Source organism: Phyllostomus hastatus, unplaced genomic scaffold, assembly GCF_019186645.2.
Source record: "Phyllostomus hastatus isolate PE091 unplaced genomic scaffold, TTU_PhHast_1.1 phas_contig_34, whole genome shotgun sequence".
Lineage (NCBI taxonomy): Eukaryota > Metazoa > Chordata > Mammalia > Chiroptera > Phyllostomidae > Phyllostomus > Phyllostomus hastatus.
The window spans coordinates 22,012,636-22,036,121 of NW_025333857.1; the positions used below are offsets into that span (position 1 = coordinate 22,012,636).

The 23,486-nt window shown below is 39.2% G+C and overlaps 1 protein-coding gene across 8 annotated transcripts in view; it reads left to right on the plus strand.

The window, feature by feature from the left end:
• The window catches only part of PTPRD (protein tyrosine phosphatase receptor type D), a 514,409-nt gene that overhangs the window by 390,942 nt on the left and 99,981 nt on the right, over positions 1-23,486 (plus strand). For 5 of the 8 annotated variants that reach the window (XM_045840044.1, XM_045840045.1, XM_045840046.1 and 2 more), the window contains one exon: positions 6,826-6,923. In XM_045840044.1, coding sequence (XP_045696000.1) covers positions 6,826-6,923 — 98 coding nt within the window. Of the gene's footprint in view, positions 1-6,278; positions 6,321-6,825; positions 6,924-23,486 lie in introns of all 8 variants that reach the window. The other 3 variants (XM_045840040.1, XM_045840041.1, XM_045840042.1) reach the window with 1 other exon arrangement.

Here is a 23,486-nt window from a genome sequence, read left to right on the forward strand (position 1 = left end):
ATAAACTTTGGATATTTCAAAAATTGATATGAAACCACAAAAGGCCCCACTTAGCAATCCCAAGAAAGAGGAACAAAGTTGGAGGAATCATGCTACCTAATATTAAACTATACTCTAAGGCCATAGTAATCAAAACAGCATGGTATTGACATAAAAACAGACACATAGATCAATGGAGCAAAATAAAGAGCCCAGAAATAAGCTCACACCTTTATAGTCAATTAATATTTGACAGAGGGAGCAAACCCATTCAATTAGCTAAAGATAGTTTATTCAATAAATGGTGTTGGAGAAATTGGACAGATATGCGAAAAAAAGTGAGACTAGACCACCTTCTTAAGGATTCAAAATGTATTAAAGGCTTAAATACGAGATCCAAGACAATAAAGCCCTAGAAGAAAACATGAGCAGTAAAATCTCGGATATTGCTCGTTTCAGTATTTTTTCCTGATATAACTCCTCAGGCAAGGAAAACAAAAGAAAAAAATAAATAGACTATATCAAACTAAAAAGTATTCGCACAGCAAAGAAAAACATCAACAAAAGAAAAAAGACAACCCACTGCATGGGATAACATTCACTGATACATCTGATGAAGGGTTAGTGTACCTGCTCTTTCTTATCTTCATATTTTATTTTGTACTGAAAGAGACATAGGTATATGACCTGGGTTAAGAATACCCTATGTGCTCTTTATATTTTACATTTCAAAAATCTTGATTCATAGAACCCAAATGGTAAATATCTGATGTTAGAAACATGGTTTATTCAAATTCTGCACTCTGAAAAATCCTCCATAAAAAAATGAGTTTTAATTATGCCATCCAGCACTTGGATGAAAAATCACTCTTGATGTTTCTTTCCCTCAGCGATGATCCAAGTTGTGGATTAAGTTCAAATTGTTATTATGTTTTCACCAAGAAGCAATTATACCTGACAAATCAATGTTCTCTTTTGTATTTAATTCATCATTCACCCACGAGACAAAATGTAAACATAAGAGTATCTGTATTTCATTCAGGGTATTATAAATAGTGCATACATTATATAACCTGACAAATATTTTACAGACTAAGTTTCTCCCTATGATTGTTAATTCAATTAAGTGCATTTTTGACAGGACTACAGTTACAAATTTGATGAACAAATTAGTTTTTCCCTATTCCATGACTATAAACTATTCAGCCTTTATTACAATTTGTTGAGTAGGAAACTATAAAGAGAATGTTCCTGAGTCCTTATAAATATGTAGTTACAGAAAAGAAAAACACGTAAAAAATGTCCCGCCACTGTTAGTGACCTCAACAACTCTTTTTAGCAAAACAGTTGTGTTGTTGTCAAGTATCTTTTGGCATTTAATGGGAAAATAAAGCAAGTATTTGATAAACATTTCTCTATTGATAAAAAAACTCAGGTGAAGCATACTGTTGATTAAATTACTGGCTTAGTGAAATATAACAACATTTTAAAAGCAAAAATATTGTGAATTGAGGATTTTTAAAGTCATTCTGCCAAATAACACTAGAGTTTTTAACATTTTGACTATATACCTTTAAGTTTTCATGGAATCTCTCAATACTTTGAGGAGAAGTAACTGGAAATACAGGAGTGTGTATCAGCACCCTTTACCTTTTTCCTACCACCAAAAGGGTGTGCAAACCTTCTACAATTAAGCCATTATGTTATTGACACATTTTCTGAAACTGAGGATGCTTTGTGATCTCTGTATTACTATGTAGGTAACCTAGTCTCGCAGGCCTGTATTTGTGTGTGTGTTATCATTCTTCTGGGACGTTAGTGAGTTACCACTTAGTGTGACATAATGAGAAGTGGCCTAAATGAGAAGTGACAAGGTCTGGTGTCAAATCCCCATGTAACCATAGTTGTACTGATAAGGATATCCTGGCTGAGTCCTTTTATCCCTCTGAGCTTCATTTTTTCTAATTAGTAAAATTATCATGGGAGCCAAGGGGAAAACAGATGAACCCACAGGTCAGAGGGCGACTCATGTGAGAAGTGACCTTTTCCTGTTCTGCACCCCGTGCTCATTGTCCAGCCCATTGCCTGGTGGATAGAGCATGCACTCTGTCATTCTCAACCTTCTTTGATTTTCATTCACACATGAAAGGAACATTTTGCTCTTTCAAAACAGAGGTCACAGTCTAGTTAGCAAAAAGTGGCTGGCAAAGGTCTTGTCTTTGAACCCCATGGAGCTTCAACGAAATCCTGAGTCAACCATGAAAACTGAAGAAACGTCATGTAGCAATCTAGGTTTTCAGTTGCTGTTGAAAATGTGAAAAGCCTCTCCCTCCAGCCCTGCTGGGCTGGGTAGTTTCACCCTCCTGCAAGTTCTCCACAGTCTCTGTCACCCTTAAAGGTGCCCTGACATTGAGACTGAACATTAGTTGCCATTTCCTCTCCATTTCTCTATTACATTTCTATAATCGAGAAGTATTTTTTCTTTATCTAGCCTCCATTGAAACTAGGGGAATGAAGGACAGCCCTTGAAGGCTGCTCATTAGACGGAAAGAGTGACGCATGCATTTCGTTGTGAAAGGTTTGCTGTGCAACACCTAGACACCTTCCATGATTTAGCTTCCCAGCCTGGCCCCTCAGCCCCTGGAAACTCTTCCGCCTACTGTAGGAGGTCATAACTGCCATTCTAGAAAGAATACACTGGAGAGATGCCAAAACTACTTAAGACTTTATTTACTAGCCAGGCTAACATGCGCAATTAATTTAACTTCTCTGGACTTCAGAATCCTCAAACATCACAAAATGGACTAAGTGTGCTCTAAGGCACCCCTCAGCTTAAAATGCTATGATTTTCAAGTTTTACTGCTTCTAAGGAAAGCAGTACATTGCATTACCATCACATTACCCTCACAAATATGCACCCTATTAAAAGTAGCTGCCATGTTTTCCTTCATCCTCAGGCAGATTTCAGTGACTACATCTGTCATTTTTCATGTTAACAGTGGATATCAGAGCTTCAGAAAGGGAACTCTGCTCACATCCAGCATGTGCCTTTCAAATGCATTTATGTTGTGCATTTGTAGCTTCCGGATGATAAAATTAGGACCCTGATGAATCCTCATCCATTGTGAGCTGTTCTTCAAGTTTTTTGCTACTAATATGGCTGAAGTATTAAAAGCAGATTCAAGGGTAGCACCAGAAGAAAGCTGATCTCATTCTCATAAACTCTGATAAGATTATTGAATGAAAATTAAATAAATGAAATTATAGGGCCCCATTAAGAATTCTCATAGGACCAAGAGCCATTACTGGGAACTTTAAAAATATCAATGTCTGGCTTCCACACTTAGAGATTCTGACTTAATTAGTCTGGAAAGAAGGAATTTTAAAATACCTCAAGTGATGCTAATGTGAAAAAACACTGGCCCTTTAAAACTTTGGTTTATAGACAATGAACAAAGGCCAGGTTGCCCTAAAAAGTGTTGAAAAGCTACCACAGTGAAGTCAACTTTATAGTTTTCTTAGCATGTCTGCTTTTATATTCGGTATCTAACGTGCTTGATTTATATCATATAAAATTTTTTCACCATTGGACAATGGAGAAGTTTTGGAGGGAATAATATAACACTATTTTGTAAAAAGTAGATCATTTTCTGCCATGGCTGGTATGGCTCAGCGGATTGAGTGCCAGCCTGCAAATCTAAAGGTCGCTGGTCCATTCCCAGTCAAGGCACATGCCTGGGATGTGCGCCAGGTCCCCAGTTGGGGGTATGCAAGAGGCAACCAATGTTTCTCTCCCTTTCTTTCTCCCTCCCTTCCCCTTTCCCTAAAAGTAAATAAATAAAATCTTTTTTAAAAAAGTAGATTTTTTTCTGATGTGAGCTAAATAGTTTCATGTTAGAGGAGTTTCATCCCAGGTTTATCCTTCACCATAACTTTTATGTTGATATGTGGTATACATAGTTATATGCCTTTTGGCTAGCTAAGCAAAATTATGTTAAACTTAAAAAATTCAGAAAGTAGAAAATTAAATTACATGATAGTTTTTGATTTTGCAAAAAGCAAATATTCACCACCCCTCAGAGGAAAGGTGCCCTGACTTTCAGAGCCCTTATATGTGAACTGCATCCCAGAGGCCCTTCTCTGTCACTCCCTGCATTCACAGATCCTGTCGACGTGTGGTAGAAATGGGAGTTATAAAGAGGGGGAGTGACTCCAGAATTAGTGCTGCACCCTCATTTTACAGATAAGCAAAAAGAGATACTTAATCACCATTGATTTACTCCTAGTCATAGGTGGCAGAGCCAGAAGTGGGATTCATGTACAGTACTGTTGTCTGGGCTTTCTTCTCCTATAGCATCAGATTCCCACAAGTTCTCCTACTGTTTCTGTGAAACATCCATTCTGCCATTTTTACTTGTTCTAAAACTTCAACATAATATGATACATACTGCTAAGTCTAATTAAACAACAATTCTTGAATGCTACGGTTTCTTTAAATGATACACACACACACACACACACACACACACACACACACAATTTTCTCCTAGTTTAAGATGGAATAAATCAGTGAAGGTTTGCTTGGATTTCTCTGTAATTAGCTTCTGAAGTAATGCTTCCAGACCATGTGCCAGTGCATGCCAGAAGTAAATATGTTGATCACATCTTTGGTTGATTATTATGATCTACTGCTGTTATACTAATACTTTTCCCATCTCCAACTGGCTTTACTTTTGCAGCTTTGAGCAGTATTTCAGTCCCCTACGCCTCCCTGATTGGCTCTGTGTCCTCCCTCTCTAGCCAAACCACCACTCAGTCCATATATGATAATAACTCTCTCCCACGATTCGCTCGAAAAGGTCTAAACATCTTTGTCTCTATTATTTTCTCTGTTAAAGCACTGTAATGGATGTCCACATTATTTCATTTCCATTTCCAGATAAGCCTAGAGTCTCTTGTGCCTTTGCATTTCCATTCTTGTCACTGGGGGCGCCTCATCTGGATAAGATCACTTTAATTATCAGACCACTATCACCCACCCACTCCCTGCACAGAATGTAAATTAGTTCAATTCTATCATCTATATGGAAAAGTTCCAGAAATGGACTCCAACATTTTGGCCCAAATGCATAATTAAATCAGCAACAAACAGTTTCTACTTCCAAACCTATTCATTTGGATAGGGTCTTCTATTAAGATTTTAGCTACCTGGAATCAGACCTTCAGGCCTTAAATGCTAACACACCAAAATTCGCAGCACTATGCTAAAATAAAGATCTAGACAGAAGAATCAAAATAGTGTTTTGATTACCTTACCAGAACTGTTGATAATTTGGCATTTGAGATAAAGGAACTTACTGGGTGACTTTTAATAATGGCATGATTTCTAAAATGCCGATAAAGTAACCACACATCATGTTGACTTCATGGTCACCATTCCACAGGCTGAGTCCCTCCAGAGTCCCAGGGTCAGCTGAATGTCAACGTGGCTTCCAGTTTGAGCCCCTCTCTCATTCCTTGTCTGCTTCAGAGGCTTCCCTGGGGGCATGCTAGTTCAAGTTTTTCTAGCCAGTTGGATTTTGTATCTATAAGACATGAGTCAGCAATACTTTCTCATGTTACTGTTACAAGAATTAATCTGAAAGAAATAAAATGCAAATCATATGAAAAGGAAACATTGGAAAAACATGAAGATCATCCTAATTAGCAGTGGATTCCTTTGAACAGAATCCGTGAAACTGATACATCTTCAGCTGGCAGACTGAACTAAGATGTGCCTGCTGCTTCCCCTGTCACTGCTTTCTTTCTTTTTCCACCTTTCCCCCCTCCTGTCCACCATTTCCTGGATTCATTTTCCATTAGTGGACAAAGATGTTTACACCTGAAGTAGATTGTAGGTTTACTGGGTGTTGAATAATCGGACCCGGGTAAAATGCCACAGCCATTAGTGCAGCCACTTATGAACATCCAGGAGAAGGCTGCAACCCCAACCTCTACAATCTGCTACTAGTGGAAACATTTTTGAAACTCAGTTTGGTGTCTGGTTTTGCCATCAGTGATTATCCTCTATGAGCTGTGATGCATGCTATTCTTTGCGTCCATGTTTGCATGTGAATGTCAGTCACCTACAGATTTGTGAAATATTAAAGCGATCTTAATTGAGTCACGAAGTATAGTGAATCCTGTAAAAATTTGCTGCATTTTTATTAATCCTTTTAAAAGTATATGATACTATACATTTCATTTTTTTAATAAATTCATTCTGTTTTGTTTTATTTACACCATCATTTCCTTTGCAGGTTCAGATGATTCCGGTTACCCTGGTAACCTTCATTCTTCAAGTTAGTTTTCCTTGATTATGCATAAGTCACTTTACGTTTCCTGTCAAGCTACTACACTTTCCCTTTTAGGCCTTTCTCAATGTCTGTTTTCTTAGTTCACTTTACACCATTTAATTCTACACAGTTTCCATTTCACACAGTGCAGGAGAAGGAGTTTGAAATGACATAATAGTCATTACTCAAAGCAGAAGTTGACATCAAGCCTGACTCTCAGTTTTCTCCACTAGCTAACCGCACTGATTCATAGCACAATAACGCTTTCTTCTACACCAGCAGTGCTAGTTTGGGGACTATGCTTGGTGACTTTTCATTTGGCTACGAAATTCATTCTTCCAGAGCATGTCCTGCTTTGAGTAACCAAACTATCTGCCTGCCTCCTCACATAAAACATCTTTACTACTCACATATTTTCAGGCCATTTCTAACTATCGTATTTTCTATATTTTGGAATAGTTACCATCATTTTTATTTGTTTTCAAATGTGTTTCTTCTTTCTTCTTAATAGGTATGGCTAGTCACCCTCCAATACCGATCTTGGAACTTGCAGATCATATCGAAAGGTTGAAAGCAAATGACAACTTGAAGTTCTCCCAGGAGTATGAGGTAAGTCTGTGTGTTGATACTTGGCAGTACTGTCAAGAGTTGACCCTCTCTTCTTTTTGACTATATTCTTGAAAATTAACTTTAGCAGTGACTTTTCTTTTAAATGTGACTCAGACTCTGACTTAGATGTAACTGTACTTCTAAAAGATGTGTTAATCATGAGGTTGATTTATCTTTACTGGTTTTACGTTCATAGAATATATTGAATTAAAATAAGCTCCCAGTGTACCAACTGGGTGCCAAATACACTGATCTGTGGTGAGAATCCTCACTGAGAGAGCATGTGGGGAATACGTAGATTTCTTGGTGCTCTTAGCTTTGCGTGGCCTGAAAACTCTATAATGACTAAGTTCCTACACATGATTGTACCCTTCCATCTGAAATAATACTAAGGCTAATATTAAGATAGTCATATGTTCCCAGAAAGTTACCTGCTTCGAAGCAATGGTGAACTGAAGGGTATCTTAAAATTTTAGAATCTGTAAAGGTGCTGTGTGAATTCCTGATGAAGGGGAATGAAAAGTCTTTGTACTCCTGTGTATTTGGATATCACAGTGCTTATCGAGCAGAAAGTTGTGAAACTGGGTGTTCCTGGTATTCCCCCTGGAACAGGGGGAATATTAAAGCCGATTCATGAGTTGTTGATAACTGAACCATTGTGATTCTTTTAGGCCATGTTTAACTTAGCATAAGATTTAAAATGTACAACTAAAATCATGTGGTTGTGCCAAACAACAGAAGTTGTTGAGTGCCTGAGCAGCCCAAATTCAGCCTTAGAGCTTCTTCTGCTTACTTAGTGAGAATCTTATAACACGTGTTACACCTCTTTTGGTTTCTGTTAAATCCACCTTAAATGGGCCTTCTGGACTAGATGATCCATCAGCTCTACCAGCTCTGGCAATCTGTCCCATCAGATTTGATAAGAGCCTCGAAGAGGAGCCCCAACCTCTGGTGGCATTAACTATATGAAGAAGCTCCTTGTAAGAGAGTGAGTAGTGGGGCCTGTGGCGACCTGGGTATTTACATGAACCATCTAAAGTCTTCAACTCCCCCAGGCTCGATCATTTTCAGTTTCTATGCTGGCTAACCAAAACATATCTGTAGCCCCTTGCATCTCCACACTCAAGAGCTGGACAGCCTTTTATTCTTAGAGTACTCCAACATTTTTGTCAAAGATTTGGTAGAATGCAAAGGGGGTTTTACCTTTTTGTTTGTTTTTGGTTTGGATAGTTTTGTTTTAGGGGGTTTTGCTTGTTTGTTTTTGCTCATTGATTAAGTTATATTTTCTTTTATTCTGTTCCAAGCCTTCAGGAGAACATGTTCAATTTTATGAAACTCACCTTGGATGGTGAAATGCCTTATTTTATCAAGTGGTCTGCTTCTTATTTTCTCCCTGTTCTTCCTCTTGGCCATAATGGCTCTTTTTTACTTAACACAATGTTCTTTAAAATAGTTTCTGTAGTTCCTGATTTGGGGATTAAGGCTGCAAATTGAATTTTAAGGGAAAAAAGAAAAGACATGAGGAATGCCTCTGGAGGCAACTTAAAAACTCTTAGTGGAGTGTCAGTGTTCACCAACCAGAAACCTCTCACCTGTCCACCTGGATCCTCATCATTATCACGGTTCTTCATGCTGTTTTGCTCTGGGATATTTTCTTCATGGTCCCACTCTGCTACTTCATTTATGATTATAAATGACATAATGGGTCACAAAAAATTAAAGTATGATAGCTTAACCTATTAATATGCCATTAATTCACTCTCTGCCATGGACAACACTTGCTTCACTTAAGCAATCTCAGTTGTATGCACCAACTACAATAACTGGCGTCCTTTAAATATGGGAATTCTCCAGAAATGCTACATGTGAAGATCCTGTAATGATACTTATTTAGTAGCCATTTTAGCCATTCTGCCAGAAGAGCTCCTTCTCGGAAGTAGTTCTGAGAACTGCATGCTGGCAATGCTCCCATTAAAAACTGCCCCAGCAGGCATTGCCATGAGAGCCCACACTGACGCTGCACCGTTTATCGTGATCGTCGTCTGCGATTAAAGCTCCCTGGGCAGGAATTGACTCTACACTGCCCTAACAGCATGAAGGAGACACTTAAGTGTGTATTCATCTGTGATAACAGGGTAAAGGCCTCTACATAACATTTTAGGCCACAGAGCAACACTTTGAAAAAATTTACATATCAGTATCCAAATAAATATGAATACATTTCTTTACTGATTTCCAATGAAGAAAATGAAGGACAGACAAGTCACATTACTTTCAAGCATCTCATTATTTTGTCATAATCACTCTGGATTGATGTTTACTCTGACCTCTCAAAATGCAGGAAGCTGAATTAGTTATCCTAAGACTAAAACAGAGGTTAAAGGCATGAAAGCTGTTAGCACTGATCCTGAGGGCAGAATAGGAGGAAGTAGGTTGAAATTGTAGCACAGCATTATCATTAGATCATGTGACAGACTTCCTTTACTATCAGGAAAACTGGGCTCAGACATTGGGTTCAATGACAGCTAGAAGAAGGAACCTAAGAAATCAGTAAAACTACTTCCTGAAGGTCTTTACAAATACTTTATGTTTTCATTTTGTGATAGGAGACTGCAGAGTCCTACCAGAATTTTAGTATGACATGTAGAATGCAGGGGGTAAAGTCCACCTTAAAGTTGGCATTACTGTCAAAAGCAATACGTTAGGTGGTGAATTTTTAGACTGATTCAGAGTAGTATGTGTAGGTCTTGCCAAACTGTCTTTGCTAATGCCCATGGGACATCTGGAAGCCTAATTAAAATTCACATTTCTGTTCCCAGCACCAGAAGTTTCAGTAGGTCAGCTGCGGTAACCAGGAACGTCCATTTTATTTATTTTCCCCAGTTTCATTGCAACATAATTGATATATTGTATAGTTTAGGGTATACAACAAAATGATTGGATATGTGTGTGTGTGTGTGTGTGTGTGTGTGTGTGTGTATAGCAAAATGATTACTACTATAAATCCAGTTAACATCTGTTACCTCACATATTTACAGATTTTTCCTTGCAGTGAGAACTTTTAAGATTTCTGTTAACAAACTTCAAATATACAATATTTTTTGTTAACTGTGTTCATCATAGTATATATTACATCCCAGGATTTATTTATCTTATACCTGGAATTTTATACCTTTTGACCATCTTTACCCATTTCCCATATCTCTTACATCTTGCTCCTGGCAACCACTAGTCTGTTCTCTGTTTCTATGAGTTCACTTTTTTTTTAATATGGCACATATATGTGAGATCATACAATATTCGTCTTTCTCTGTCTGGCTTATTTCATTTAGCATAATGCCCACAGTGTCCATTCATTTGTTTGTAAATGGCAGAATTTCCTACTTTTTATGACTGAACAATTTCATTATATATCAGTATATATACAATTTCATTATATTTCAGTATATACTATACATTTTTGATTCCTTCATCCATTAATAGACATCATTAGGTTGCTTCTGCATCTTGGCTTTTATAAATAATGCTGTAGTAAACATGGGGGTACTGATATCTCTTCAAGACAGTGATATTGTTTCCTTTGGTTACATACCAAGAAGTGGGATTACCAGATCATATGGTTGCTCTATTTTTAATTTTTAGAGGACCCTCCATACTGTTTTACATGGGAGCAGCGCCAATTTATGTTCCCACCAAGAGTGCTCAAGGGTGCCCTTTTCTCTACATCCTTGCCAATACTTACTCCTTGTCTTTTTGCTGCCAGTCATTCTAACAGGGGTGCTATCTCATTGTGCTTTAGATTTGCATTTCCCTGATGATTAGTGATGTTGAGCATCTTTTCATGTACTTGTTGGTCATTTGTATGTCTTGTTTGGAAAAATGTCTACTCAGTTCCTTTGCTCATTTTTAAATCAAAATTTTTGGTTATTGAGTTGTATGAGTTCTTCATATATTTTGGACAGTAACTCATTAGATACAGAGTTTGCAAACAATTTCTCCCTGGGAATACCCACTTTAAAAGAGCACTTCAGATGACTTCGACATAAGTGCTCTGAAGACTTCAGTTTGAGAAACATCAATTCGTTTAGGATAATTTGCAACAGAATGTGACCCTCCACTCTTCATTTCACTATTTCCTGAGATGGCTGATAAGCCAGTATGTGAGATTAAGTTCATAGACAGCATGGTTAGCATTATCATTATTAATATTAGACACATAAATCCTGTTTATGTTAGATTGGTTGTAAGTAACTACAGTCCAAAGCTCACATAAGGGAAAATAAATGGGAGTTTATTTTATTTATGATAAGTTACTACAAATTTATTTACAAATTAGCTACTTATTATAGAGACCAAGGCTAACAGTATAAGTTTACCTCAAGAACTGTTATCTGGCGCTAGAAGACTGTAGAGATTTTGGACATCCTCCCTAGATCCCTCCCCCTTGGGGTTCTTTGGGCTGTCTGCATTCTTCCTCCTGCACAGGCCAGCTTCTTGTTGCCCTCACTCACATGTATAAAATAGGGCTCTTGATCATACTTTTATTTACAGAAAGGCCCCTCTTCTAAAAAGAGACAAAGTTGTTCTTGCCAGTCAAACCCCCAATGTCAGAGAACAAACTCTGAACTCCGACTCACTCATTTGTCATGGAGACACACATTAGGACATGGCTGCCCACAGCTCCCCCACCTAGAGCTGGCTCCTTCCTTGACTGGAGAAAGGAAATTACTCTGGAAGGGCGCTTTTTAAACTGGAAGGATGAGCTGGTATTTATACACCACACTACCACAGAAGAGTGCTATGCTAAGTGCTGGGAGGAACATAGAAGTTATAACAAATGTGTACTTCCAGGAGGTCTGTTAGGCAAAGAGAGATATACATAAAAAAAAAAAAAAAAGAACAACAAGAAGCTAATCCTAATACTAACAGAATGCTGCTGGGATTTAGTAGAGGTCAGAGTGATGAAGAACTGGAAAAAGTATTGAAGCAAAGGGGGAACGAGGAAGAAAAGGAGCGAGGAGCATTTTCTCAAGGGAAGGGTCAAAGGCAGGCAGGAAACGAATGCTCCAGTACTTTCCTCTTCAAAGTGTGAGCTACAGACCAGCAACATTGGTTATCTCCTGAGAGCTTGTTGGAATGCGGAGTGTGAGACACCATTCCAAACCTACTGAATGTGTGACTGCATTTTAGCAGGACACCCTGATGGTAGCTTTGCATAATAAAGCGTATGTGCAGGTAGCGGGAGTGTTAAGTAGGCTTGTTGTGATGGAGCAAACAGTTTATGGCTAAAAGTGGGGTGAAATGAATTTGGATCATAAGGGCCAAGAACTGCAATACGCTTTCAGTGCCAAGTTCACGAGTGTCAGGGGATGGAGGGGGAGGTTAGGAAGGACATGTGATTTGGACCCAGACAGACTTGTATTTTGACTTGAACACATTGTATGATTTAGTGTGGCTCAGTTATATATTCCTAGGAGAATTTCTCACCTGTAAATGTGTTGCCTTGAGAATTAGGTAATGTGGAATATATGTGTCTATGTGTATAAATTCTAGGATACACATACAACTTGTATATATCTATATGTATGTATGTATATGTATGTGTATGTGTGTATATACACATATGTATAAGGGGCTCAGTAAACAGTAGCTGAAGTTTGGATTATTTTCATATAGGGAACCCAAGAAATATTTTGCAGAGAGGTAATTATATTGTTATTAATAAAATATCACAGTCATAATAAACTAATAAACTATTTATTAAGCTCCCACAATGCCTACCCTCAAGTAATATGCTCGTTCATTGAACAGACATATCAATAAAAAATTATAATAAAATCAATCTTACAATAAAAGTTTTTTCACAGCATGATGAAAATAAAGAGCATACTTACAAGGTCCTTTTTTGGGAAGTTTATCTGTCATTGGCTAGGTAATGAAAAGAAGGAGGGAGAAACTGGGGAGGGACAGAGAATTGGGGGATTATAAAGCAGGCCTTAGTTTGTTCAAGAGTGCATGTTCAAATTGCTGGAGCACACAGACAGCCCTGGTGGAAGGAGAGGCACACTTACTTCTGCCTGTTGGTACAACTGCCCTTTGTGACATGAGGAGTGAATGAAAAAGAAGCACCTTCTCCCTCAGCTATGTACATAAATTCCTTATTTTCTAGAAATAGTGTTAATTTCCTCGACCCGCATCGGTCAGGACCCTGACACAAAGGCATCCTGGCAGTCACTAGTAAGAAAACCCACGAAGTTAGAGGATGTGAAGCTAGCTCCGTCTTCAAGGTACAGTTTCCCATGGAAATAATCATCTAGATCATATAATCTAGTTCTGGGACATTATAGATTTTATACCTTTTGTGGTCTAAATGGAGAAAATGATTCCCTTTTCAAACAGAGTTCCAGGAGCAGATTTCCTAACAAATCCCTAAAGGCCAACTTACAAATGGCCCTTTGGTCACAGTCCTTCCCGCCATGGCACGTACACAGACATGAGCACTTGTCAGACACCTAGCTTCCAACGTGTCATCAGCTCTTTCAGTAGTATTATCTTAAATGTGTATATTAAAACTACTCTGAAGAACTGTCTTTTTTGTCGTGATCGGAGAGGGGCAGGAAACCATGTTTCACAGAAGGCTACCGTAAGGACACTTGGTTTATTTTGCTCCCTTCACAAAGCCCAGTCCCAACATCGTTGCTGCCATCTCCAGAGCTGCACGCACTTTGATCCCAGCGCCCACATGTCCTCCACCATTTAGCGGCCACATGTACTGAGAGTGCTCGCTGTACTCACAGCCATGCTCACGCCTCCTGTCTGGGCAGCTGATCGCCAGCCTCTTGTCTGAGACAGTACAGACATCAGTGTCCTGTTCTTCTCTTTTCATAGCAGCTCGTATGTGGCACCTTGTCTATTAAACTAAGGTCTTTGCAACACTATAATGAGATAGGTAAAGAAAAAAGATACATTATTTCCTTCACAAATACTGAAATTGAGATGGTGCCAAGACATAGACATTTAAAAACATTGCTGCAATCATATTTTTAAATGGTTAGAGCTGGAATAGATCTCAGAGAGCATGTAGTTGAACCCTCTCTTCTCAGAGGTAAGGAACACGAGGTTGAGAAAAGAGTGACTTGCCCAAGGTGGCATACTTAGTATGTGGTTGAACCAGGTCACAGATGTGTGCCTTCTTGTTGTTAGAACACTGTACCTTAACTCATCTGCTCTAGAGACCTAAATCTTTCCCTGCTTGATTATTACTATGCCTTGATTTTGGAGTCCAGGAACCTAAGTCTTCAACTGAAACAATATTTATATCAAAAGTTTCTGTGAAAATGTCATAGTTAGCAATTTGCATTGCATGACTATCCCTGGGAAAACCCAGTGTTTCTTCTGTGACATGCTAAGAATGTATTTCTCTTCCCTGTAGACGTTTCTTCATTCCCATTGGTAAACACTGCACTTTTCCATAGAAGGGACAAAGTTGTCTGTCATCAAAGCAGTGACCACAAGAGAAAACATTTCTATTTGTCCCAAAAGAAGGCTCTCGGCGTATTTGACCATGTGTGCCAAAGCACATTTGTATACACACACCCTTCATTGCTAAATGTTTTATAAACCTGTAAGCATTTGTAATGTGAAACCACTGGTCATATCTGCTTTCAATCAGTTTATAATTTATGTGTAAACTCATGAGAGTGACTATTCATTAGGGTGCTACAGAGACACAAACAAGAAACCAAACACATACACACACCCCTACCCCTGATTTTTTTCCCCACATTTGAATGTACTGGATTTTTCTTGGAAGTGACTCCCCCATCTTCCTGAAGTAAGCAAGGGGAGGATGACAGAGATCTATTTGCATCTCTTATGCCAAGTTGAAGAGTGCAGTAGACCAGGAAAAAAGCCTCCATTTTAAAATATTTTTGACACATGAGCCCCAAAAGATTAGAACTTCTTTTAAAATTTTTGAGCAAATTATGGTGACTTGTATAATGGAATGAAAAAAATGAGTGATGTCATGAAATAAAATGTAGTAACAACTTTTTTATACATGAGCTGTGTCAACCTAATCCTAAGAGATTGGGGGTACTGAATGACTAAACTGACTACTCCGAAGTGGAGTCTCCTGACACTCGGGGTTGGGGGTGTGGGCAGGGTGTCGCTGCCCACTCGCTGAGGAGCTGCGTATGGAATGGTGGCAAAGCAGGTGAGCCTGGAGGTGGGCTGCTTGAGGTGGGCCCCTGGCTCAAGTCGTGTCACTTTGAGCCAGTCACTGAGCCTCTGTATTTCAGTTTCTTCACCCCTGCAAAGGAAGCAGTCATAGCACTTACCTACCTCATAGGGCATTTCAAGTAAATACACAGAACATTCTGAGCAGAGTCCCTGATGCAAGTGCTTAGTTGTCTTAGTACCTATTACTTATTTCATCATATAGACACCATCAGTTTTGAGGTGCACATGAGTTTTATAGAGATGTTAAACAGAGGGAAAAAAAGTGTCTGTTAGAATCAGTAAAACCCTGGTGTCTCCCTATCATTGTCATTGGCCAAACCCCTAGGGCTTTACTGAAATTAGTAAAAAAAAAAAAAAATAGTAGTAATAAGAATAATAGAAGAAAAAGGAAACCATGCTTTTTAAACCAATGCAGTCAGCACTTACTATGTTACCCTTTCTCTTACTCTGATCATCTTCTGTGTTCAGATAGAGCTGTCCTCTCATCAGGCGTTGCCCCCTCTCTGCCGCTGGCCCTGTGGCAGCATGCTCAGCACTGGGCACACAGCAGATGACTAACCGAAGTGTGTGTCTGGATCAGTTTCTAACTAAATTTACAGTTCACCTAAATTCTCTCTTGTGATTGCTAGTACCAACCACAGGAGCTAGCAGAACAAAGAATGTCTTTCTGTAAAAAAAAAGCAGCTTTCCTTGGCCGACCTGACTTATCAGCAGTGAAGCCTTATTTTCAGGCCCTTTTCTCTCAGAAAATAGATTGTTATTATCGTTCAACAGCACAAAAGTGAATACATTTAATGCAGACGCCTCAGATTTAACTCAAAGGCACCTACAGACTAATCTCCCAGTGTAGTTTTTATAGTAAAAATGAGCCTACCAATTGGCAATTTGAGAAGATGCTTGCTTTCTTCACAGCTAAGGACCAGCCTCACCAATTAAGATACAAAGGTGCAGAAAGCCACTTCCCAGCAGGCTACCGTCTGCATCCTGCAGGCAAACCTAGTTGGACACAGACACAGCAGCTCGCCCTGGAAGAAACATCACATCCAACACCAGGGTGTGGGTCTCTGTGTGTACAGCCTTTCATTCCCTCTGAGCTTGTGTAGTTGCTAGAGCTCAAACTGCAACCAAATCCTCAATACCCAAAGCTGGTTTTTACTTGGACTTTCTAAAGTGTGTTCTTGTATCTACTTCTTTTCAACCTCGAACATTTTCCTTACCGTTAAACTCTATCTTTTATACATGAGCCTTTTTAAAAAATTTTGTTCTTCCTGGAGTCATACTCATCCTGGGGGAATCTCATATGACTCTAGTTTTCTGTTTCTCAATCCTTATTCTCATCCGAGTTCACTATAACTAATTGGCCCTTCAGCATCACTGGACATTGTCCAAATTGTCTTTCTCCCTGTTCCCATGTGGAGGCCAAGACTCTCAGGAAACAATTCGTCTTGACGTGTCTCTAGTTCCAAAGTAAGCTTTTAACTTCAAAGAGAGGACAGCAAGAATTTAGAAGGGCCCACGTTTAGGGTTTCACTTTTATTTGAAAATGAAGTTGGGAATTTCGGGCCAGAGTGATGAGTGTGCGTTTGGAAGGCTGCGATAGCAGATGCCGGAGAGAGCTTTGAAGTCGGGGAAAGCAAGGTTTATATTTTGACTCTGCCATTTAGTAGTTTGCTCCTTGACCCTGAACCCATTACTTCACCCTGCGTGGTTCGGTTCTCTTATTAAAGAGGAAGATACTAGCATCTACTCTTGAGGTTGTGATGAAGATGAATATATGAGGGGGTCCCCCAAAATTGAATTTATTTATAAAAAATTATGTATTCTTATATGTTTAAACTTCAGTCACCTTCAAAGTACTCTCCATTTGATGCAATACACCTATTCAGCCATTTCTTCCACTGCTCAGAACAGTTTTGAACTGGTCAATTTTGATGACTTTTAATGTTTCTGCCTTTTTTGTTTCACCTCTTCTACATTGGTAACACCTTTCCCTTTGAGGACTTTTTCATCCGGGGTAACAAAAAAATGTAGCGCAGGTGAGACCCAGTGAATGGGGTGGGGTGCAGGGGTCATTACCATTTTTGGTCAAAAACTGCTGAACACTCAGTGCAGGTGCACTCATAAATCACCCAGCATGAAATGGGCAAACATGTTGAAAGAATCTTCAAAAAAAAATCCACTGAAGCTGATTTCAGCCTCTCACAACAACGCCAGCTGATACACTACACTGATACAGATGGGTTCCTAGAACACTCATCTAGCAGGGGAAGTCCACTACAAGGGACCTGCCCTCTAGAAGATAATTCTGGTTTTGGGGTGGGTTCCCCCTCATATGTTAGGCACCTGGCCTTTTGCCTTTCTGTACAAAGGGAGCACACAGTAAATACAAGTGAACTTTAATACTCATAACCTACCTGTTAGTCACTTAATAACACTGAGTTTTTCTCACAAGTCATTTCATCTTCCAAAACATTTCCTTCCTCCTAAAAGGAGCTCTCTGAAAGCGATTAAGAGAAGGCTGATGGATGATGAAGATGGAGGGTAGTTATAAGGTCTGCAGATCTCTTTTCATGTGTTGTACCTAATAGAATTTCTGGAAATTAAATTCTTATTAATTTCCAGAAAGAAAACTCCTTACTGATGAGTCAAATCTGCCCTCGTGTCTCTGTATGGATTCTAATGCCCCTGGACAAGCAGTTTACCTCTCTTATACATGTTTTCTTATAAGAGGAACCATTAAAATGCTTTTATTTGTTTGACAGTTACTAGCAAACAAAAATGATCAAGGATAAGCTCTAACCTACATTGGCCCATAGTGTTTTAGAAAAAATAGAAAAAGGACCAATAGTTATAAGAATGTGATGGGTATGGGGAGGGGGTAGTTTAAGACGGAGCAGTACTGAGGGGAGGCTTCCCAGGGAACAGCTGGGTCGAAGAGTCACTGAAGTTTGTTGGAAATGCAAGACCTTGAGGCAAGGGAAATGCACGCACAAAGGTGCAGCAATGAGAATGGAATGGCTTATGCAGAAAGTGAGGTGTGGGGGAAGGGTGTTGGGCAATCTGGTCTGTGCCTCTCACTGCAAAGTCAGGGCCATTTTGCAGAGAGGCAAAGTGGGCAAGAGGATGATACCCTTGAAAGGTATGACAACATGCTAAGGAATCTGCCCTAGATGATCTCAAAAATACTCTCAAGTCCTAGAAATGATTTCTTGCTTCTACTCTTAACACTGCAAGAACCCCAGGGACTGGTGAATGCATCTGTGTTTTTGTAACTTGAGAGGACAGCTTTGGGGCAAAATTTCAACAATGCTGCAGCAAGGGATCAGAGCAAGGAGGGAGAGCCCGTTGCCACCCTGCATCATAGGGATGCCTTTATTTATTTATGTGTTCCTTTTTACATTTTATAAATGGTATTGGCAATAGTATTTGCCATGGTTTTTCTACTGTGGCTAAACAGTTTGTCATTCTATTTGAAAAGTAATTGTTGGATACCCCATCCAGTTGGGGAAACAGAGAGAATAGAAGAGAAGGCTGTAAGCATTAGGACATACATGAACTTGTGGATTTAGCAATGCCTTGGGAACATTTAATCATCACAGATGCAGCAATTGGAGTATTTGGCAGTAACTAAGTTCATGCATGCAGCATAATCAGAACTGCATTATTGCTCACTTGCTGAGTAAGGTTCCCTAATGGTGGGCATTCATCAGTCATCAAACTCCAACTCATGGAGATCTTGAATTAATTCATTCTCCCCTCCCCTCCCGCTCTTCTTCCCGATCTTGTTCCCACTCCCTTCCCCTTCCCTTCCCTCCCCTCCCTCCCCTCCCTCCCTCTTCCTTCTTGTTTCTCCTCCCTCCTCTCAGTTTTCAGAATGTTTATACCTTCTCCTTTGGAGAAGTTTATAAAGTAAACTGTGTAATACTTGAACATCATGATACTAATAATGCTTATCCTCTCTATAGAGCTTCACAACCTAGAAAAGCTTTGCAGGGATAATAATGACAGCAAACATGTGCATAGCTCTTACCTTGGCTCTTCACAGCACATTACATATATTAACTCAATCAGTCCTTCCAAGCAGGCACTATTGGTATCCCCATGTTACCGAAGAGGGTTCTGAACTAAACCACAGGAAAGTTAAGTAACTTGTCCATCTTGCCACACAGCTAGTAAGTTGCAGTGCTAGGATATGAACCCGCATGGCTTGGTGTTAGGGTCACGTTCTGACCTCAGTAGTGCCTGCATTTGTCTCTTGACCTTGGCCACCTCACTGTGAAAATAAAGGAGAGAAAAACAGCAACCAATGTTTGAAGGATTGGGAGGTATTATAAAGATCCTGTCTTCACTCTCATGTAGAGTAATTGGTATTGACTTGTTCAGGTCTTGACATTTTAAACTATAGACCAGAGTCTACTTACTTATTTAGTCCTAGCAATTAAAAAAACTGAAGACACAGATTGACGAAATGCCCTCCTCTCCACATATCTCCAGTCCAGTTCCAGCATCATTTAGTTAAGGCCCATGACGAAAGGAGAACTCATTCACTACAATAAACTAAGCTTCACAAATCTATTAAACTGATACAAAGTGACATTTACCCTTGAGATTTTTAAAGCATTCTTTCATAAATGCGAAAACCTCTTTAAGTTTCTGCAAGTTAATGTCATATAAAAGCTGCTAAATGACTTACAAAGATAAAGCTGTTACTTCACAATTAGAAGAAGTTTGCCACATTTCAAGATGGAGGCGAGTACAAATTCATTGTCTACTTATATTTATTTCCATTAGCTTCAGGGTTCATTGTCATCACTGGTTTTGTTTTAGTTTTAGCTCTGATTTCTGTTCAAGTGAACAGGATGTCAAGTAACATTTAACTTCCTAAACTGGCTTAGGAGGCAGAAGTTTAGCATCATATTGGTGATTTCACTGGGTGACCGTTACAGATTCTCTCTAACCTTGGAATTCTGTTTGTCTCATTATTGAAAACATGATTAAAACTAGATGTTACAAAGATGTGATTCTTTCTGATGCCGGGTATCCCTTTTTGTTTTCTCACTGTGGCGATGTCTTTCCCCTGACCCTGTGGGCTTAGGTTTGATCTCTTCTGTTGTGTTCTATGACTCGGGAGTGCAGACAGGGCTGAAGTGATTGAGAAATATAATTACCATAGTTAATGAACAGTGAAATGCTGCCTCCCTCTGTATTAAGAGCAGTTAGGGTGCTGCATTAGCGGAGGTCGGAGAACTTGGTCCCCTTTGCTCCCGCAGTAATTAGCTAGCCCCTCGTCATCAGTGGAGACAGGTGGGGAATAAAAATTTGCAGGCTAAGCACCGGTATTTGGTGGGTGTTGCCATGCGACCAGGCATCGATTTCCTTTTTTGTTCCTTTTCTGTTCCTTCCATATTGATCCCTCCTGTCACAGTTCAGGGGCTCTCCCATTATCTGCAAAATAAATAAAAACTTCCCTAAGGTTCCTAAGGTTTGAACCAGTGACATAAAGTTTCTACAGTGGAGTTATATTTGAGGATTCCTGAAATCTTACAATCTAGTCCATCCATGTGGCTTCACTGAAGAGAAGACCTTGTCAAGGAACCTAAATGATGTGGACTCAGCCAGTTTCACATCCACGGTAACGCAACAGCTGATGTGTTCCAGATCGGCCCCCTCAGTAAACAGAAACTAATGAACAAAGGGAAAGGTTTTCTAACGATGAAACTGTAGTGACACATCTTAAAGTCGGGGTAACTGGAAACATCACAGAAGTTTTACTTTCTGTATGAGGCCCCTCATTTTAAAGAGTACTAGGAATTTAGATGGCTATCAAGGATTCTGACAGGAGGTGACTTTTATTTATTGAAAGAAACAAAATGATTTTAGGTGAAAAAAATAAATTTGCATGATTATATTTAATGTATTTTTATCATTCTGTTATTGAGATATAAAATATGTATTATAAAATTCACCATTTTAAAGTGTACACTTTAGTAGACATACTTTATATTTAGTATTAAATAGGTATATCATAAAATATCAAGGAAATCACTAAGTTTTTTCTGCCCCTACATTTTGGCGAAGATTTCTGTTTCCTTTGTTCACATTGTATTTCCACCTGTTGGCAGAACCACTGGCACTGTGGAGCTGTTTGAAAATGTGCAGTGCCAGAGCCTGAAGGAAGCACGAGTACTCAAGGCCAGTATTCAGATGAGACAGGTGCCTGTCACTGTGTAGATGATAGGTTCGATTTACTCTTTGCTGTGGCTGAATCCATGTTACTGCATGGCACTGAAGTCTTTATCATTTTACTTGTCTATCTTCCACTAGAATTAAAGCTTCCTTAGGGAAGGGAATGTGTCATATTTATTGGGATATCCCTGTGCCTAGCATGATAAATATTTCTGCAATGAATATAGGAGTAAGTTTTAAAATGAAACAGGAAATTTGGACCTATCTACCACTTCCCAAGCACAATCATGTCTTACCCAGGCGGGTATTGCTTATCAGGTCATGAATGAAAATGGTTCACATACTGCTGCACTGCAGCAGATGTCTCATGGGGGTAGAGGAACTTCATGGGCAGTGGTCTTCTGCCTAGGTCTTCCATCCACTGTCATTGGACCTCCTTGGCGTGTCAAGGACAGTGCAGGGGATCACCTCCCTGAGGGTGGTTGTGCACACAGATTGGGAAGTCAGTCAGCCCCCAGCCTAGAATGAAGCAGCATAAAGATGCTATGTGCAGAACTCCCTTGTTCTACTCACCCAGTGTCTGTAAAGAAAAATGATCTGGAGTATTTATTTCTCAAGGCCAACTCTGGAGGGGAATATCTTTCCTCAAAGCTAAAATCTGCCAGCGAGTTTCACAAAGACTGTAGTTTCAGTATTTATCTCTCTGTAGTTTTATCATAAAAATATTTGCATGAAAAGAACATTTTTGTTTCCTTAAGACTTCATCTGCTCTTGCTACTCATTTGCTCTTGAAAAGGGATATAATCTTTTTGTTTTTGATCTATAATCATTCCCACAGCAACCAATTGTGATGCCACAGACCAAGGATTATAATTTTCGTTAGAAAATAAACAAATGAACTCCACGAAACAAAGCTGCTCTTTTCTTCCAAATATCCTTGAGAACAATGGAAGACCAAACCTAAAAATATTGGCTGTCTCTAAAAAAAATTTCCCAAAACATGGACACCTGCTTCTTTAGAGGTTTTTTTCCCTTTTCCAGCCTTATATTCAGTTCAGCTCATGCAACAGACGTTTACTAAGTTCTTACTATGTGCCAGGTGCTTTGCTTGACTCTGGGGGTGCAAAGATGAGTAATACCTAATCCTTGCCCTGGAGTCCTGAGTCTAAAGTTTCCTTCAGAGTTTTAGCAAAATTTAGGCCAAAGCTACAATAGCTGTATTTTTTTGTCAGGATTCCAATATAATGCAGCTATGGGTTTTCCTCCAATATAATAACGACTAGGATTTTTCTAGAGTTTTGTTTTGTTTTTTAAATATTTATTTAATTTTACAGAGAGGGGAAGGGAAGGAGAAAGAGGGAGAGAAACATCAACATGAGAAACATCGGTTGCCTCTCTCATGGCCCCAACTGGGGACCTGGGGGGACCTAGCCTGCAACCCAGACATGTACCCTGACCTAGAATCAAACTGGTGACCTTTTGGTTTGCAGGGTGACACCCAGCCCACTATGCCACACCAGTCAGAGGTTTTCCTGTTTGTTATATTCACCTGTGAATAGTGATTTCGGTTGGTTGGTTGGTTGGTTTTCTAATATTCAGTAAATTCAGAGATTTAGAAATCCAGTTAGAATGTTAGCAGCTATGTAAAATCTGTGTTTCAGAGTCTATATTATTTCCTGGACAGAAAAATAAATGCTTCAAACTCTTAGACTTTTGGACCCCTTGTAGAGAAAACTCATGTTTCCCTTCTCCTATTCTGTTACTCATATGTGTGTTAAAGAAAACTGAGGAACAGCATTTGTTCTTTGTTATGTTTCCATGGCAGAATTTCTTGATGTTTCTGTAAACTTTGGGAGCAGTTATCTAGCTTAGTATTTTGTGTTGTAATATCAACCAGAATTCCCCTAACCGGATGAAATATATGCCTACAGGAAGAAATAGGAGTTGATAAAGTACAATATAGATCTCATTTTCTTCTTCCCTTATAAATCATCGGCTAGGGTAACTAACATACCTGTAGTTTATACCTCTATTGGTAAAAAAAAAGGGTCCATTTGTTAGAAAAGTGTTATTTATATTTATTACTTTATTCATATCACTATTTATAAAATTGACTAGTCTCTTTGTGTTTTGTTT